This window comes from Rhinatrema bivittatum, chromosome 4 (assembly GCF_901001135.1).
Source record: "Rhinatrema bivittatum chromosome 4, aRhiBiv1.1, whole genome shotgun sequence".
NCBI lineage: Eukaryota > Metazoa > Chordata > Amphibia > Gymnophiona > Rhinatrematidae > Rhinatrema > Rhinatrema bivittatum.
In genome coordinates this window covers 337,399,545-337,419,208 of record NC_042618.1, presented here as the reverse complement: position 1 = coordinate 337,419,208, position 19,664 = coordinate 337,399,545, and the positions used below count along the sequence as shown (strand labels likewise).

General features: G+C 43.2%; 1 protein-coding gene across 3 annotated transcripts in view; it reads right to left on the bottom strand.

Annotated features, from left to right (window-relative positions):
* QRICH2 (glutamine rich 2) overlaps positions 1-19,664 on the bottom strand; it is a 337,577-nt gene that overhangs the window by 158,793 nt on the left and 159,120 nt on the right. For all 3 annotated transcript variants that reach the window (XM_029600439.1, XM_029600440.1, XM_029600441.1), the window contains exons 5-6: positions 16,508-17,795; positions 16,197-16,282 (exon numbers count right to left, since the gene is read on the bottom strand). In XM_029600439.1, coding sequence (XP_029456299.1) covers positions 16,197-16,282; positions 16,508-17,795 — 1,374 coding nt within the window. The remainder of the gene's footprint in view (positions 1-16,196; positions 16,283-16,507; positions 17,796-19,664) is intronic.

Sequence of the window (19,664 nt, the reverse complement as noted above, 5' to 3'; positions counted from 1 at the left end):
AACAAATCTTCAAATAATAGGGTTAAATGCATAGAACCTGCGTACATATTTTCCTTTCTTAACTATTAGACACTGGAAATGAAGTTGCAAATTTACGTGATTCAAGAAAACTTCTTAATTGCTCAAGAATAAAAAAAATGTATAACTCCTCTTGTTTTTTAATTAAACATTTACAAGGAAATCTTAAAGTAAAGGAGAAACCCATTGCAATAACTTCCTGGCGAAAAGCCAAAAAGGATTTTTGCCTTACTTGTGTGGATGCCTCCAGGTCAGGGAACACCTTAACTAATTTCCCTAGGTAATTAATGGGGTACTTACTAAAATACCTTTTCATTATTGCATTAATATCATTAATTGATGATAAAGTTACTAACAGAGTGCCCCTATCAATCACCTGAGCTGACGAGTCCTCAAGGAAATTTGTTAAGTCGCCTTGAAACATCTGGTTTGAACCTTATTTATTTTATTTATTTATTTAAAGCTTTTCTATACCGGCATTCATGATGCAATCATATCATGCCGGTTTACAGATAACAGGGGGTGCAATAACCGAGAACTATTAACCTGTGCCGAGGAAGAAAAAAGTTACAATATAACAAGGTAGTTGAAACTGGGGGAGGAAGGAGACAGGAATAGACAAGAATTATATAACTTTACAGAGCTAGATTATTTACATTGTGCAGTAATGTCTCTTTAAGGATACTATTTACATGTAATACCTTCATGTATTACATTTCTTGGTTTAGGTAGGAAATAGCAACTTATTACCAAGGGAGACTCTTCTCTTACAAAACCCAAATTGTCATTAAGAAACTTTTTCAAGGTAATTAATGGAACTTCTCCAATTAATCTGGGAAATTTAAAAATCTTAAATTTAACCGCTTGGCATTGTTCTCCAAATTTTCAATTCGTCTAGTAATACTTTCCCTATCCTTAACCACTGCAAGGTGAAACTCCTGAGTTTTTTTGTCTTTAACCTCAAACATTTTAACTCTATCTATAGTATCTTTAATTTGTTTTGGGTTTGATAATACTCCTGTTGGTTCCCTGACCTTAGTGTATCCACTTTAGTCTCCAAAGCCTTAATATTGTTCATCATTCCAGCTATCATCTCCCATAAAGTGTCTAACGTTACCACCGCAAGACGGGTAAATAAGACTGGGGGCATCTTGTTGGTCAGTTGACTTTCATTCCCTTGAGGGGAAGAATTTGGCTCCAGTCCACCTTCTGCTCCTACTGGAGACAAGTTAGGAATGCCCACCGCTGCTTGAGCTTCCATTCCTATATTGCAGGTTTCAAATATTCCCGCTCCAGGAATGGGAGAGATGATATCAACAGAAGCTTTTCCAGTAAAACCTTTCCCAAGTCTCTGCGCAGGCGGAAGTCCAGCATTAGGACTTAAGGAGGCCTCCTCTGCCGGTCCAGGCAGTCCTCCCTGACTGTCTAGCACAGTGGTCCCCAACCTTTTTTTTTGCACCAGGGACCGGCTTCAAGCAAGACCATTTTTCCATGGCCCGGCAGGGTGGGGTGGGGCAGGGGCGGGGCTTTGGTCATATGGGGGCGGGGTTATGGAGGGGGTGGATTTTAGTGCATACTTACTATTTAATTATGACATTTATAATGTGAATGTGACTCAACTCACCATAGGTTCTCACATGCATGACACACTGACCCATGATCGTCATGGGGCTAGATGTAAAAGTACAGTTTGCATCCAAGGGAACCGCCCTGACCCACAATAATGGATGTAAAGCAGAATTATGACATTCCCCATACAACTCACCCTACAAAAAAGATATTCTGGTTCTGGTGTCATCTCAGTAACAGCAACTCAAACTCCTTCTACTTCCAGGCTCAATAGCCCTACTTATGAAAAGACAGCAGTTTACCACCAATGCATGTCCTCTTGAGAAAACACAACAAATAAGACTGATACAAACGCTTACATGCTAGCAAAATATCTCATCTTGGTAACAGACACAGAACCGACCTAACATACTCCCAGGATCTGTAGTAATGCACATAAACTAATCTGCACACAGTTACACCTGTATTATGGAATACACTCAAACAGGAGCAACCCTATCTATGAAAAGGCAACACTACAAATATTAAATCAGGCCCTAAAAACCAATACACCTCTTATTAGGAAAACAGAACTAGCAAGCAGCTATAGATCCCCACATAGAAATAATTGTAAAACTATACTAATAAGCAGAATAAATGTTTCAAAATAGCTATGAACAGAATAACATCCAACAATTAAAATTTCAAAAAAGCAGACATCACATAATTAAAATGGCAGTCAATCAAGAAAAATAAACTTAAAAAAACCAGCTCTCCTACTCCCCTTCCATGCAGGCCGTGGCACACACCAGAAGCAGCAGTAGAAGCTAAGCTCTATGCTCATGGTCCTCTTCCTTAGTGCCCATGTCTCTCACATACACACCATACCAGTCATTCCCCCATGACCAGTTTCTGTCTCTCACACACCAATCATCTCCCAAACAATCTTTGGCACACACACACCAGTCACCTTCCTGAACAGTTTCTCTCATGCCATACACACACAGAGGCTTCCCACTCCCGTGTTCTACTTACATATATGGGCTTCTCACTCTCATAATCACTTTCTCTGTCACACACACACACACACTCACCAGTCTCTCACTCCCATGCTTGTTCTCTCCACATGCACAGGCTTTTCATTCCCATAATCACTTTCTTTCTCTCTCTCTCACACACACACACACATACACACACACACACACACACACACATACACACATACACAAAGGCTTCCCACGCCCATGTTCTCTTTCAGATATACAGGCTTCTCCCTCCCATGCTGTGTCTCACGCACACCCAGGTTTCTCACTCCCATGCTCACTCTTCACATGCACAGGCTTCTCATTCCCATAATCACTTTCTTTCTCTCTCTCTCTCTCTCTCTCTCTCACACACACACCAGTCACCTGATCTCTCTCATGCATACACACACACACAGGCTTCCCACTCCCATGTTCTCTTTCAGATATACAGGCTTCTCCCTCCCATGCTGTGTCTCACACACACACCAGTCTCTCATTTCCATGCTCACTCTCTAGGTGCACAGGCTTCTCATTCCCTGAATCACATTCTTTCTCTCACATTCACACACACCAATCTCTTTCTCTCACACAAACTGTCACCTTACCAACCAGTCTCTCTCATGCATGTACACACACACACACACACAGGCTTCTCACTCCCATGCTTTCTTTCACACACACACACCCCCAACACCAGGCTTCTTACACCCACGCTTTCTCACATACCCAGATTTCTCATTTCCATGCTTTTTCTCTCTTTTACACAAACACACATCAGTCACCTCCCTGACTAATGCCTCACACTCTCACATACACATCAGTCATCTCCCTGAGCAATCACTTTCATTGTCTCTCACATATACACACACACACACATACACACACACACACACACATCAGCTCTCTGACCAGTTTCTCTCAATCACACACATGCTTTCAATCACACACAGGCAGGCTGGCTGGCTGCTTCTCTCTCTTTCTCTCACTCACTCACTTCCTCTCCCCCCCCCAGCACAAATGGTAGCTGCAGCACCCTCCTCCTCCAGCCCCCGCAGGCCAAGAAAGAAGAATCCCATCGGCCGCGGGAGGCTAATTCTGCTATCTCCTTTCCGGCTGCTTCAATTGCTCGGGGGCCGCTGCTGCTGCCGCCGCTGCTACTTTTCCACGCGACACGGGCCGGCTCTTTCTCCTTCCTGCGCACCGCGTATCACTTCCTGTTCCGGGTCACAAGGGGGGGCGCGGGAAGAAAAAAAGGCCAGCCATGGGTGCCAGAGCTTCTTCTACCGCCGCTGCCGTTCCCACTGGGCTTGAACGTGCTGATAGCCCGGCGGCAACGGCAGCAGGGAAGGAAGAGCAGCGGGAGAGACCGGGAGCACGCGACACACCTGCCGGTGCTTGCCGGCACTGCGGACCGGCAAAAAACCCCCAACGGCCCGGTCCTGGTCCACGGACCAGTGGTTGGGGACCCCTGGTCTAGCACATCAGACTCCTTGGTACCTGCCTTGTTTGAAGCAGGTGAGATCATGAAGCGAGTGATTTCCTGATGAATAGGTGAAGGCAAAGGGATAAAGGGAAACACCCTCACCTTCCCTTTCCTTTTGGGAGGCATAATTTAATCAGAAATTAATCACCTATTTAACTGGAAACACTGTGCTGCTACTCTAAACTATGCTAACCAATAAGTTATCCCGCAAAGATGACCCAAAGAGATGATCAGGCTAGAGAAAAAATAATTTTTATATATTAAAGTACCTTTTGGAGCCAGTTCGTCAACACAATGTTATCCCAGGCGAACTCCAGATGAAATCCAGGCAAAGCCAGGCTAAGCCTGTCATGCCGTGCGCCTCTTAGGCACGCGTGGCTTGGGCGGCGCGCCGGCATCTGCTGCACGCCACTTACAGCCCGATTTTGTAGGGCTTCCTGGTTCTGCCCCTTGATGTCACCGGGTCCTCAGCTGTGGGCTCACCGTCGGATCAAGCAGGAACCGCGTATCCTGGGGTCCTACAGCAACGAGCAGCAGACAGGTTATCTCCAGCCAGTTCTTTTCTCTTACGCTCTCAAGGTAAGGTTCCTGGAAGCCCGATTTTGTAGGGCTTCTTGATTCTGCCTCTGGGTCCGCCCCTTGACGTCACCGGGTCCTCAGCTGTGGGCTCACCGTCGGATCAAGCAGGAACCGCGTATCCCGGGGTCCTACAGCAACGAGCAGCAGACAGGGTATCTCCAGCCAGTTCTTTTCTCTTACGCTTGCCTATTTATGGATCTTTTTGTTGACCTCTGTGCTTGCAAATATCTGTACAAATTTATACATTTCTTCTTTTGTACTGTTTTGCATATTGGTGTATTTCTTTTTGCTCTCTCGAATAAAAAACACGTTATAAAAAAAGTAGGTGGGGCTAAGGCCGGGTCTAGGATGGGGGAATGAAATTAGGCAATCAGCGCTGATTTCTAGTACTGGGCACCCAATTTGGCGAAGCAAAAAACTTTTAGGAACCTCAGTTGAAGGCACCTAAAGTTCAAGTTAGGTGCCTATATTCAGCCCAAAATGAAGACGCCTTCGATCGGCTGAAAATAGGCTCCTTACTAAGACTCCAAAACTGAGGTGTTAAGCACCATTTGAATACTGGGTGCAATCTGACCAATTGTCCACCAGTTCCATCTCACCCGTACCCCCACCAAATTTCAGTATATACTTGTGATACTCTTGCCCCAAAGGCATTCATATTGCTAAAGTTAAAAACAATCATTGCTGGATCCAAGGTCCTATGAAAAATCTTCACTCTTCTTCAAGATGTTTCCCAAAATATCTTGATTCTCCTTTTCTCATAATACAGAGTGGAGGAGTAGCCTAATGTTAGAGCAGTGGGCTATAAACCAGGGTTCAAATCCCACTGCTGCTCCTTGTGACCTTGGACAAGTCACTATACCCTCTCTTGCCTCAGGTACAAACCTGGGCCTAGATTCATCAAATTGCTATATTTATTGCGGGAATACAGTGGGGCGGATTTTCAGAGCCCTGCTCGCCTAAATCCGCCCAAATCCGGGCGGATTTAGGCGAGCAGGGCCCTGCGCGCCGGTGAGCCTATTTTACATAGGCCTACCAGCGCGCGCAGAGCCCCGGAACTCGTGTAAGTCCCGGGGTTCTCCGAGGGGGGCGTGTCGGGGGCGGGCCCGGTCGTCGCGGCGTTTAGGGGGCGTGTCGGCAGCGTTTTGGGGGCGGGTACGGGGGCGTGGCTACGGCCCGGGGCGGTCCGGGGGCGTGGCCGCGCCCTCTGTACCCGCCCCCAGGTCGCGTCCCGGCGCGCTAGTGGCCCGCTGGCGCGCGGGGATTTACGCCTCCCTCTGGGAGGCGTAAATCCCCCGACAAAGGTAAGGGGGGGCTTAGACAGGGCCGGGTGGGTGGGTTAGGTAGGGGAAGGGAGGGGAAGGTGAGGGGAGGGCAAAAGGAAGTTCCCTCCGAGGCTGCTCCGATTTCGGAGCGGCCTCGGAGGGAATGGGGGTAGGCCGCGCGGCTCGGCGCGCGCCGGCTATACAAAATCAATAGCCTTGCGCGCGCCGATCCAGGTTTTTAGCAGATACGCGTATCTACTAAAATCCAGCTTACTTTTGCTTGCGCCTGATGCGCCAGCAAAAGTAGGCCAATTCACGCTATTTGAAAATCTACCCCAGTGTGTTAGCAGTCATGATTAAAAAGAGGGCATGGTTATGCAAATTTTTGACATTCCACATTGCGTAGTAAAAACTTGTAACCCGTGTTAATTTTTGTGTCACAGGACGCAATATTGCAGTGTGCAATACATTAGCGTGTCACATATCCAAACCGGGAGATATGCGCCCAAGTTAGGCCGGTATGAGCAGAATGGGATTTTAAAGCCGCCACGGTATGCACAAATTTCCCGATATGTGCACAGGCATGTGGAGGGGAGGCCAATAGATGTGTGCATATATCTTTAAGTGTACAGGCATATGCCGGGGTCCCCTGCCTCTTAACTTTACTACTGCTATGGATGGTGAGTAAGTCAAAAAAGAAAAACATCTAGGCTAGTCAGTGGGCTATTACAGGTTGGTGCTAACAGGGGGAAGGGAAGACAAATAACTAGGGGGATTTGGAAGTCCTATCCGCAGGCTGGGCAAACTGGAAACAAACAGGTGAAACTGGCAATGGTGTCGGCGCATGTCCCTTTTAGTGTAAAACGTTTTCTTAACCAAAGTTAGCAAATACACAAGCCTTCAAAGTACAGTGTCTCTTATGCACTCCAAAGGCAACTCAGAACAATAATAAAACATTTGCCATTTTCTCCTTCTTCTTTCATCTCAACCACCCCTTTGCAGCCCAGAACAAATCCACGTGACCCCCTATCATGCGCGCATATATGTGCGTATGTAATACAATAGCCCAGCCATTATAACATAGGTTCATATATGCGTGCATGGTATCAAATAGGCTGAAAGGACCTATATGTGTGCCCTATTTGATACGTATGCATACATGTGCGCGCAAATCCTGCTTTCATCACGTAAATGGGTCAGTGAGGCAGCCACTACTATTACACTTCCCCCTAACACTGAAGATTTAGGAAGAAAGGATAGGCAAGAAAAGGTTGTTTTTTTTGGCCCAGCAGGCCAGAAAAGCTTTCATTTTAGCACTCCCAATATTAGCCTCGATAATAGTTATGATCCACGATAACAGTGCCTATCCCACAATAAAATCTATTTTTCCACTCTAATGCACAAAAAAGGTTGTTATTTCTGATGTTAAATCCCACGTTATTGTGCGATAAATTTTCACGAAAGGCAGTAGGGGTCCCTCATTTGCATAAAAAACAGGCTTTTGCATACTCATTATCAAATTTACATACAAACACGCAATGGGATAAAGATCATGTGTTTATCACGCGTTAGAACCCTTTTATCGCCAGTTGAGGCCCTAACACGATTTGATGAATGACCCTGTTAGCTTATAAACCCTCTGGGAATAGGGAAATAACTAAAGTACCTGACTGTAATCCACTCTGAAGGGCCAAGAAGCAGAATATAAATAACAGGCAAAGGAATCTCCTCCACTGTTAAGTCTGATATTATAAATGTCTAATGTAAATCTCTCCAGCTACAATTTCTGCCAGTTACTTCTTATCAAATGCCCACTGGGCAGAGGGAATCACCCACCGATCGTTGCCCTCCTTGAAACCCAAACCCCCTCCCCCTTGTATGTATTTGAAGGCTGTTAATCAACTCCTCCCCTCAGTCTTCTTCAGGCTAAAAGAAACCCAACATCTTTAAGCTATCATCAAAGGTCACATTATCTAGGCTACTAAAATGTTAAGGTGAATTTTCAAGTTGCGCGCACGTAAAAATCAGCAGACAGCCATGTAAAACATCATATAAACCCGCTTATAACCTCCAAATGCATGTTTAAGTAAGGGTGCATGGGTAAACTTGCGCATTTAAAAAAAAAAAAGAGAGTGGGCAAGGCATTCCGGAGTGGTGGCCAACATGGAACGCGTGTTGAGTTGCTATTTTGTAAGCTATTTATGCATGGAAATTTGACAGCTTACTTGCATATATTTACACCTTCTCATTATTTGCAGCAAGTGGGGGGGGGGGGGGGCTCTTTGAAATAAGGGTTCATGCTGAAAGGCCAGGAGGACTGATGATTGGGCTAACTGGTAGATTAATTGGTGAAAGTGGTAATTTTATTGCCGCGTACATGTTAGAAAATCTCCCAAAGAACACGCTTAAAAACCGATGTATGGTTGGATGTGGGGCAGTGATAAATGCATGCAAATTATGCAGATAAAATCTTTAATATTAAGACACAAGTATAGTGGTGGTGCACTATAAATTCCAATGTATCTGGCTAAACATTGAAACTGGCAGTTATCCGGCTAAAGTGTAGAGGCATTAAGCTGCGATGCTTTTTCGCAGGAGAGTTCTCATTATCGTAGGGGAACCTTCCGCCTGAAATACACTGCGACTGTATGGCGCGTTATGTCATCTCACGGCAAGACTCCGCGGGACACAACAATGTGGCTAGCGGCCTTGTAGGCACGATGGTAGCCCCCAATGTCAACAAAAGCTGACCGAAGAAAAATGCCCCAAAAAAAGAAGAAGTTACATGGGGGGAGGGGGTTCAAGGCTGACCTCTGGCTCAACCTGGGGCTGCTACTTGAGATGGCCCCAAGTGGTAAAAAAATAGATTGAGCACTTTGGAAAATGGAAGTGTGGGGACATTATGTATTGGTGACTTGGTTGGGGTGGGGGGGGGGGGGGTTAGGGGTCGTTGCCATGCATGGCCTTAAATCTATTTTTTACCACTTGGCTGTTGGGACTACCTTGAATAGCAGCCCTAGATTTAGTCACAGGTAATCCCCACTCAACTTCTTTTTTGCCAGGAAATTTTGCATTTTGCATGGCCCTTTAAATCTAACATGGGAGTCTCAGGACTCATGTTAAGGTCCCGGGACTCCTACGTTAGATTTAATGATACCCACGGAGGTGTTATTGTGGCTGACCAGTCAATTAATTCTTAGTTGGGTACAATAAATAATTAACATAGAATTGCCTAGTAATGAGCTGCTTTGCATGGATTTGCATTATTCATGCATGCAAACCACACGCAAAGCAGCTCATTGTAATAGGAGAGGGAATCTGGGCAGGGCCATGCAAAATATTGTGTATATTGTGTGATATCACCACGATAGGGCTCTGTCATACGATATATGCTGTTTAATGCACATTAAAACCCTATTGCATCTTGATGCATTTCCCAGTAAGTCAGATAGAAAGATAAATAGCGCTTTTTAGACTTATCTGGCTATTTGACTTAGTCAGATGAGTAGCATTTTAAAAGTTATCTGGCTTAAGTACTGACTTTGCTGCTTCTTAACTTGATAAATTGAATCTGGATAAGTGCAATAATGCAGTTAGGTATTTTTTTAAATGCACACACAGGTTTCCAAGTACATTTACATATATTTTATAACTGCGTACATTGTATATGCACAGGATATAAAATACTGGGGTAGATTTGCACAACCCATATATATATATATATAAGTTCTCCTATGAACTTCCTCTATCTTTTCCATATCTTTCATGATGAGTGGAAACAAAATAGTGCTCTAACAACAGCCTTACTAATGTTGAGTAGAACTGGAGAATTACTTCATATGTTTTATATGTAATATTCCTGCAATATATCCCAATATAGCATTAGTTTTTTTGTTACAATACTACATTGCAGGACTCTTATTCAGTTTGTAGAATTTCATGGCTCCCAAATCTTTTCCAATGGTACTTCTGCCATGCCAGTAATTCCCAATTTTATATTTCTGCATTTAACTCTTCCATCCATCTGTCCTCTTTATTTCTTGCCATTTCTCTAAAATGTCAAGATTATTATTAATTTTAATCATATCTTCTAAGGTGCTTACAATTCTTCCCATTCATTCACGAGTTTTATAAGAAACCAATATTAAAAAAAAAAAAAAGCCAAGCTCCTAAATTTAGAAAACTAAGGAGGTTATTCACTAAGCCGTGGTATCATGTGGATCAATCTACGTGCTAATGAGCTCATTTAAAAACATGCAATGCCTGGGTTGGAATATTTTGCATTATCCCTGCGTTAGGCCATTTAGCGTGTGATAAACAGCGTTTTTTGCACCGTAAATGGCTTAACGTGATTTAATGAATGAGGCTGTAAGTTAGATACCTAACTTACAGGGTAATTTTAAAAGGAACGCACATGCACCCATAAACGTGTATATCGGCAAGTGAGCAGAGAGACGCTGCAATTTTAAATGGCGCTTGCAAGTACATGCGTATCATTTAAAGTACCGCTCCCGTATGTATTTCCGCTAGGGTTTTAGCGGCTTTTATGTGCATATGCAGGCAGATTTTGAAACATGCTCACATGAGGGAAAAACCAGTTTTTCCAAGTAGTCTGCCAGTTTGCCCAGTTCATATCGAGGTCTTCAAGACCCCTCTGGTTCTTCATCTGCAAGCCCTCCACTTGAACTTGAACCCTCAAGCTGTGCTGAAAGCCCTAAAACGCGAGATCTCCAGACTTGCTCCTCATCAGGACCAGCAGTAGAGTTACACTGTGGTATCATGTGAATCAATCTATGTGCTAAGTTAGACTGTTTGTATTTTTAAATAGTCAGTCAATAAGGTAGCTAGTAAGCAGTAGGTAGTGTGTTTATTTTTAAAAGTCTGCAGAACTGAGTGTTCTGCAGACTTTTAAAGAACTGAGTGTTTGTATTTAATACAAACTGAGTGTTTGTATTGGAAAAAAACCCAAAAAGTAGCCAGAAGCTAGAAATAAGCTAGGAGCAGTGTATACCTAAGTAAAAAAGTTGAATAGTTCAGCTCAGTTACTCACCTTGGAAAGGTGTTGAGGTAGTGTGATTGGGTTTGAATAGGGACCAACATTTGTTAATCAAGAGAGCAGTGAGTCACTCTGGCTGACTAACTGAAGTTAGACTGTTAGGATTCAGTTTTGTTAGGAACTGGGGAACCTTTTGGGGAAGGGGGAGTCTCTTCCGAAGGGATGGGCTCCACCTTAACCAGGGTGGAACCAGACTGCTGGCACTAACCTTTAAAAAGGAGATAGAGCAGCTTTTAAACTAGAACAAAGGGGAAAGCCGACAGTCGCTCAGCAGCGCATGGTTCAGAGAGAGGTATCTTCAAAGGATACTAATGACGCATTAGAATTAGGGTATCCCGTCAGTGAGGTTCTAATAATTAGAAAAATAGTCCAAGTGCCTGTAACTAAAAACTCACCTGAGCTAAAAAATTCAAACTTATCCCTATCAATTAAAAAGCAGAATGAAAATACAAACAAAAAACAAACTTTGAAATGTTTGTATGCTAATGCCAGAAGTCTAAGAAGTAAGATGGGAGAATTAGAATGTATAGCAGTGAATGATGACATAGACTTAATTGGCATCTCAGAGACATGGTGGAAAGAGGATAACCAATGGGACAGTGCTATACCGGGGTACAAATTATATCGCAATGACAGAGAGGAGCACCCAGGAGGAGGTGTGGCGCTTTATGTCCGGGATGGCATAGAATCCAACAGGATAAACATCCTGCATGAGACTAAATACAAAATTGAATCTTTATGGGTAGAAATCCCTTGTGTGTTGGGGAAGACTATAGTGATAGGGGTATACTACCGTCCACCTGGTCAAGATGGTGAGACAGACAGTGAAATGCTAAGAGAAATTAGGGAAGCTAACCAAATTGGTAGTGCAGTAATAATGGGAGACTTCAATTACCCCAATATTGACTGGGTAAATGTATCATCGGGACACGCTAGAGAGATAACGTTCCTGGATGGAATAAATGATAGCTTTATGGAGCAATTGGTTCAGGAACCAACGAGAGAGGGAGCAATTTTAGATCTAATTCTCAGTGGAGCACAGGACTTGGTGAGAGAGGTAACGGTGGTGGGGCCGCTTGGCAATAGTGATCATAATATGATCAAATTTGATTTAATGACTGGAAGAGGAACAGTGTGCAAATCCAAGGCTCTCGTGCTAAACTTTGAAAAGGGAAACTTTGATAAAATGAGAAAAATTGTTAGAAAAAAACTGAAAGGAGCAGCTACAAAAGTAAAAAATGTCCAAGAGGCGTGGTCATTGTTAAAAAATACCATTCTAGAAGCACAGTCTAGATGTATTCCACACATTAAGAAAGGTGGAAAGAATGCAAAACGATTACCGGCATGGTTAAAAGGGGAGGTGAAAGAAGCTATTTTAGCCAAAAGATCTTCATTCAAACATTGGAAGAAGGATCCAACAGAAGAAAATAGGATAAAGCATAAACGTTGGCAAGTTAAATGTAAGACATTGATAAGACAGGCTAAGAGAGAATTTGAAAAGAAGTTGGCCGTAGAGGCAAAAACTCACAGTAAAAACTTTTTAAAATATATCCGAAGCAGAAAGCCTGTGAGGGAGTCAGTTGGACCGTTAGATGATCAAGGGGTTAAAGGGGCACTTAGAGAAGATAAAGCCATCGCAGAAAGATTAAATGATTTCTTTGCTTTGGTGTTTACTGAAGAGGATGTTGGGGAGGTACCCGTAATGGAGAAGGTTTTCATGGGTAATGATTCAGATGGAATGAATCAAATCACGGTGAACCTAGAAGATGTGGTAGGCCTGATTGACAAACTGAAGAGTAGTAAATCACCTGGAACAGATAGTATACACCCCAGAGTTCTGAAGGAACTAAAAAATGAAATTTCAGACCTATTAGTAAAAATTTGTAACCTATCATTAAAATCATCCATTGTATCTGAAGACTGGAGGATAGCAAATGTAACCCCAATATTTAAAAAGGGCTCCAGGGGCGATCCGGGAAACTACAGACCGGTTAGCCTGACTTCAGTGCCAGGAAAAATAGTGGAAAGTGTTCTAAACATCAAAATCACAGAACATATAGAAAGACATGGTTTAATGGAACAAAGTCAGCATGGCTTTACCCAGGGCAAGTCTTGCCTCACAAATCTGCTTCACTTTTTTGAAGGAGTTAATAAACATGTGCATAAATGTGAACCGGTAGATGTAGTATACTTGGATTTTCAGAAGTCGTTTGACAAAGTTCCTCATGAGAGGCTTCTAGGAAAAGTAAAACGTCATGGGATAGGTGGCGATGTCCTTTCATGGTTTGCAAACTGGCTAAAAGACAGGAAACAGAGAGTAGAATTAAATGGACAATTTTCTCAGTGGAAGGGAGTGGAGTGCCTCAGGGATCTGTATTGGGACCCTTACTTTTCAATATATTTATAAATGATCTGGAAAGAAATACGATGAGTGAGATAATCAAATTTGCAGATGACACAAAATTGTTCAGAGTAGTTAAATCACAAGCAGATTGTGATAAATTGCAGGAAGACCTTGTGAGACTGGAAAATTGGGCATCCAAATGGCAGATGAAATTTAATGTGGATAAGTGCAAGGTGATGCATATAGGGAAAAATAACCCATGCTATAATTACACAATGTTGGGTTCCATATTAGGTGTTACAACCCAAGAAAGAGATCTAGGTGTCATAGTGAATAACACATTGAAATCGTTGGTTCAGTGTCCTGCGGCAGTCAAAAAAGCAAACAGAATGTTGGGAATTATTAGAAAGGGAATGGTGAATAAAACGGAAAATGTCATAATGCCTCTGTATCGCTCCATGGTGAGACCACACCTTGAATACTGTGTACAAGTCTGGTCGCTGCATCTCAAAAAAGATATAATTGCGATGGAGAAGGTACAGAGAAGGGCTACCAAAATGATAAGCGGAATGGAATAGCTCCCCTATGAGGAAAGACTAAAGAGGTTAGGACTTTTCAGCTTGGAGAAGAGTCGGCTGAGGGGAGATATGATAGAGATGTTTAAAATCATGAGAGGTCTAGAACGGGTAGATGTGAATCGGTTATTTACTCTTTCAGATAGTAGAAAGACTAGGGGGCACTCCATGAAGTTAGCATGGGGCACATTTAAAACTAATCGGAGAAAGTTCTTTTTTACTCAACACACAATTAAACTCTGGAATTCGTTGCCAGAGGATGTGGTTAGGGCAGTTAGTATAGCTGTGTTTAAAAAAGGATTGGAAAAGTTCTTGGAGGAGAAGTCCATTACCTACTATTAAGTTCACTTAGAGAATAGCCACTGCCATTAGCAGTGGTAACGTGGAATAGACTTAGTTTTTGGGTACTTGCCAGGTTCTTATGACCTTGATTGGCCACTGTTGGAAACAGGATGCTGGGCTTGATGGACCCTTGGTCTGACCCAGTATGGCATTTTCTTATGTTCTTATGTTCTTACACAGATAACACATGGATGCGTGCCATGGTCAACTTTTTAAAATGCGGACTTTACCAGCGTAAATCTTGGCCCCTGCCCGAAAAGCCCATGCACTGCCCATGCCCTGCCCTATTTCTGCCCCCTATCTCTTAACGTGCGCCTAGGTATGTACCTGCGTACTTCATGGCTTTTTAAAATGCATGTTGCTTGCGTGAGGCCCATATACATGCATATAAGGCTGCTTTTGCACGATCAACACTTTTAAAATCGACCTGTTAGGATTCTTGTTTTAGCTGAACGTAGAATCCTAAGTGTTTAGCTGAAAATTTACCTAAATTTAGGACCCTATTTCATTTTGCTAAGATGTGGAATCCTACTTAGGTATCTAGGGCTGAAAATCAGTGCTAAGCTCCTTTTTTTCCACACCCTACCGCCACACCTGTAGCTACCTAAATTTAGAAGCCTAGTGAAACTAGGAGTTTTAAATTAGACACTTGGCCATATTAAATTTTCAAAAGGGTCAATTTAGAAGCCTAACTTTCAGAATTAGTCCCCTAAATCTTTTGAAATTGTATCCCTAAGTGTCCTCTTCATTCCATCATCCAAACTATTAAATAAAATATTGAATAGCACCAGACCCAGGACTGACTTCTGTAGAACCTCATGGGTTCACAATAGATCTCTCTTTTTCCCAGCCATTCCCATAGCCACCACACAGCAATGCAATCTAAACTGTATTTTCTTGGTTTGTTCAGCAGAACATCCCGTGAAAGTCAAGAGCCTTACTGAAATTGAGAGATATGGCCTGTTCAGCTTTCCTCTTGTCTACAAAGCCTGTTATTCTGTCAGCGAAGATAATCAGCTTGACTTAGCATCACTTGCTCTTCACAAATCCAAGTTGGGTTATGTCATATTACTTTGTTCCCATCCAGGTGCTTACGAATTAATTGACTGATGAGTTATTCTACTATGTTTGACACTGAAGCATTTCTTGAATATTTTGGACATTGTGGGAATATGTTTAAGAGGGGAAGCAAAGTAGAGGGAGGTTCAACATTCTCTCAGACCCATTTTCTTCAAGGGGAAAGACTCAGGAGTAACATCAGAAAATATTTCTTCATAGAAATGGTGGTGGATGCATGGAATGGCCTTCTTGTGGAGGTGGAAACAAAACAAAGCCCGGGGAAAGCACAGAGGATCTCCAGTTGCAAACAGAGAAAGACAATGATCAGCTAGGGTCTATAGCACTGCACCAGTATGTAAACTGGACAGACTAGATGGGCCTTATGGTCCTTATCTGCCGACATATCCTAGGTTTCTCAACACTTATTCCCCATTGCAAAAAGCACAGAAAACAGTTATTTTACATTTTATAATCCATCAGTCCATAAGAATATGAAATGCATTTGTGATTTCAATACATAAAGAGATTTTACACATTTCATGTAATAGGGTTTACTTACCAGAAAAAGCAACTTAAGCAATCTGATTGGCTAACTATAAATCTTTTCCAGCAACTATACCCCAACTATACAGTCACATACAGTATCTGCCTTGGAAAAGGCAGAAGCAAGCAGGCCCCAAAAATGATTGTATTTGCTTTTAAGGGTAGTTTGAACCACAAAAAAAAAAAAAAAAAGCCTCTCTTGCACTGTGAGCCTGTTCCTGAACCCCAAGAACGGGCAAGGCAGCCTGATGGCTTCATCCACACCAGGACATTCTGGTCTTGCTTGAGATAATAAACAGCTTTGGAACAAAATATTTTTTCAACAAGAGAGAACGTTTGTTTTGTCTCCTTCCTCTTACCATTTGCTTGTTTTCTTGCAGATCCTCCCTTAAGTCCTTCAGGGATGCCAGCTGTTCCAGCACATCTGTAGTGAGTTTGGGAATATCTAAAAGGATTTTGGAAACATCACAAACTTTTACCAGCCTCACACCAAGGAAAGCAAATTAATTGTTTAAGCTGGGATGCTTAAATCTGTGGCTTACACACAAAAACGTAATGCAGATATTTGTTACGTCACATGCACACACACACAATCACATAAAGATACATATATAGGTACTGTCACACTATTCCGTATAGAAACATGCACTACAGGAAGGTTCTACTGTACCAGTCTCTGGAAGTTGCAGGCCCTGAAATCCCTGCAGCCCCTGTAGAGTCTGCAGCCCCTGCAGCCCTTGCAGCCCTTGCAGCCCCTGCATGTCTTGCAGCCCCTGCATCTCCTGCAGCCTTTGCAGTGACGGCAGTCCCGGCAGTCCTGGTTGGAAAATCTCTGAGCGATCAGCTTTGATGACGTATAACTCTTCTACTTGGTCTTTCAGTCTACTATACAGCTTTCCTACTTGTCCAATCTGGCGGAGGGCATCTACTGTCTCTTCGAAGCGTGCAGAAGCGCTGCCGGCCTTAGAATCAACGGTAGAAGTTGTTGGACTCTCTGGGCTCATCTTAGACTCTAAACCAATTGGAAGAGGTGACGCTGGAGCTGACTGAGTGCTCTTGCCCACAGACTCTACTGAATCTATCAATGCTAAGATTAATTTATCGCCTTCTTGGTCTGCAGGTTGAAATTCGGAGGTGCCTGGCACTGGCGTAGTGTCACGGCTTCTTCTGATAGATGACGGTGTTCCTGGTTCAGCTGGGGATAATGTGGCACGCTGTGGGGTGCCAGGCTGAGTGCCAAATCCAGATGGGATTCCTGCAGCAGTTTGCTGAGGTCTAGGTCCAACTGGGCTTCCTGGGGCAGGTCCAGCTGGGCTACCTATAGGAAACTGCTGGGTTTCTGTGTCAGTTATATCAAATTGCTCAATTCCTGGTCCCATTGGGCTTTCTGTACCTAACTGCTGGGGTCCTGGTCCAGTCAGAGTTTCCATAGCTGACTGCTGGCCTTCAGGTCTATCTGGGGTTCCTATGGCTGTCTGTGGGGCTCCTGGTCCAGCTGGCATTCCTGTAACTGCCTGTTGGGCTCCTGGTCCAGCTGGTGTTCCTGTAACAGCCTGTTGGGCTCCTGGTCCAGCTGGTGTTCCTGTAACTGCCTGTTGGGCTCCTGGTCTGGTCGGGGTTCCCGTGTCTGGCTGTGGGGCTCCTGGACCAGCTAGAGTTTCTGTGGTGAACTGCACATCTTCTGATCCCACTGGACTTCCTGGGGCAAACGGCAGGGCTGGACCAGCTGGAGTTCCCACAGCTAACTGCTGGTCAACTGGTCCAGTTGGGGTTCCTGTTCTGGGTGAAGCTCTTGCGGCGGCCTGCTTGGCTCCTGGTTCGGCAGGGGTTCTTGATCTGCCTGGAGAAGCTGCATCTGGCTGGGTTCTGGAAGTTTTTGGGTCAGATGGTTGGGTTTTGCGGGATGAAGGCTGAGCAGATTTTAATGAGGTGAATGTTTCTGGGACATCAGAAGGTACCTGCACATTGTAGAAATAAAAAAAAAAGAGATCTGTTACTAGCATATGTTGCTGGGGAAGGGGCAAGCTATCATGAATATGGCTATAACATTCAAAGGTGCAGTTAAAAATACAATGATACACATCAGTTATAACCACTATTTGTGATATGTATAAAAATCTCTTATTACACAGGCACATATTATGACATTGGGCACTTGCTTCCTGTATGCAACAGTGACAGATATCCAGACACATTTTGTGTCAGTTGTAATACAATGAGTCCATGCAAGGGAGGCAATGCAGGCAAATGGAGAAATTTACACTTACCTGATAATTTACTTTATTTGAGTCGAGGCAGACCAGTCCAGACAAGGAGGGTATGCTCACCGACTAGCAGATGTGTAATGGTCCTTACAAGGTATTATACCGAAAATAGAGGTATATAACAATTCCTCACATACACAATATAAATATATACAGAAAGGAATTTTATGTTAAATAAATAAAATTAAATTTATCAACATGTTACATTTTATTTTAAACAAATACACACTGAGTTATAGTACAAAAATAATCGTGCAATAATTAAAAACAATAATCACATTGATTAAATGACTCAATAAACACACACACTCTTGCACACCATTCATTCACATTGATGATTAACACACTATAAGAATCCCTCCCTGTTCAACAAACAACATTGATATTTCCCCGATATGTCTCCAACACCGGGCCTGACTGTTTTGCCGGTAAGGTTTCCTCAGGGGGAACTAATTACACTTATCATCCTTGCCTCTCATGAAAACGAAATTTACTAAATTGTATCTCCAAGAGTGTGCTTTATTCCCATAGTCTTGCTAAATCCTACATCTTCTTCCACTGCTTCAATAATCTTAATAGACCTTTTAATTCTGTTCATCGTATTGCATACTCCATATAACTTAGCTGCTCTCGTAAATCTAAAAACTTAAAAATATATATAGTTTAATCACCATAAACCCTATCGGCCTGATTTTCAAAGGCCAGTGCGCATAAAAAAACAGGAGATACGCACGTGGCCAGGCCACACGTGTATCTCTTGGTACGCGTGGAAGAGCTAGCTTCAATGAAAAGGGCAGGCCGAGGAGGGCTGGGGGTGGGGTCTGGGTGGGCCGAGTCAGCGTGCGCCGGCAGCCAGCTGGCCTGTGCAACCTACTGCTGCGCTGGAGAGCAGGTAAGTATTGATATAAAAAAAAATTAGTTAGAGGGGTTTTAGGGGTCAGGAAGGATAGGGGAAAAGGCAGGCAGGGTAGGTAGGGGGTGTAGAAAGTTCTGTCCCAGTCCGCTCATTTATTGGAGCGGACTGGTAGGGAACTGGGGAAAGGATCTATCACATCACCGAGCACATTTTATAAAATGCCCCCTCACGTGCGCGCGGGTAGTGGATTTTATAACATGCACGCATTAACGGAAGCATGTTATAAAATCGGCGTGTCCATGTGTGCGTGCCGGGGACCGTGCACACATGGACGCCTGCGCACGGGTATTAAAATTCCCCTTTAAGTGTTCTTACAATTCAAAAGTACAAAAAAAAGCTACCAATTGCCTTCAAAAATCAAATCTAAAGTTCCAATATCACCAAAAAATGGCACTTTCCAATATACAAACCTACAAAATAAAAACCACTTATAATATATTGACTAACTACAATTAAGCTCCTGTATTGTATTAAAGAAAAAATATATCAGATTAACCTTGCACGGTATATTTTCATAGATCATCTTTGTACTATCTCAACATCGCGGGTTACCTGCAGGTATTCACACCATAGCAAAAAATGCTGTGCATGCGCACAACATCCAATTTCTTTTATACCACCCAACATACAAGAGATTCTTCATTGGA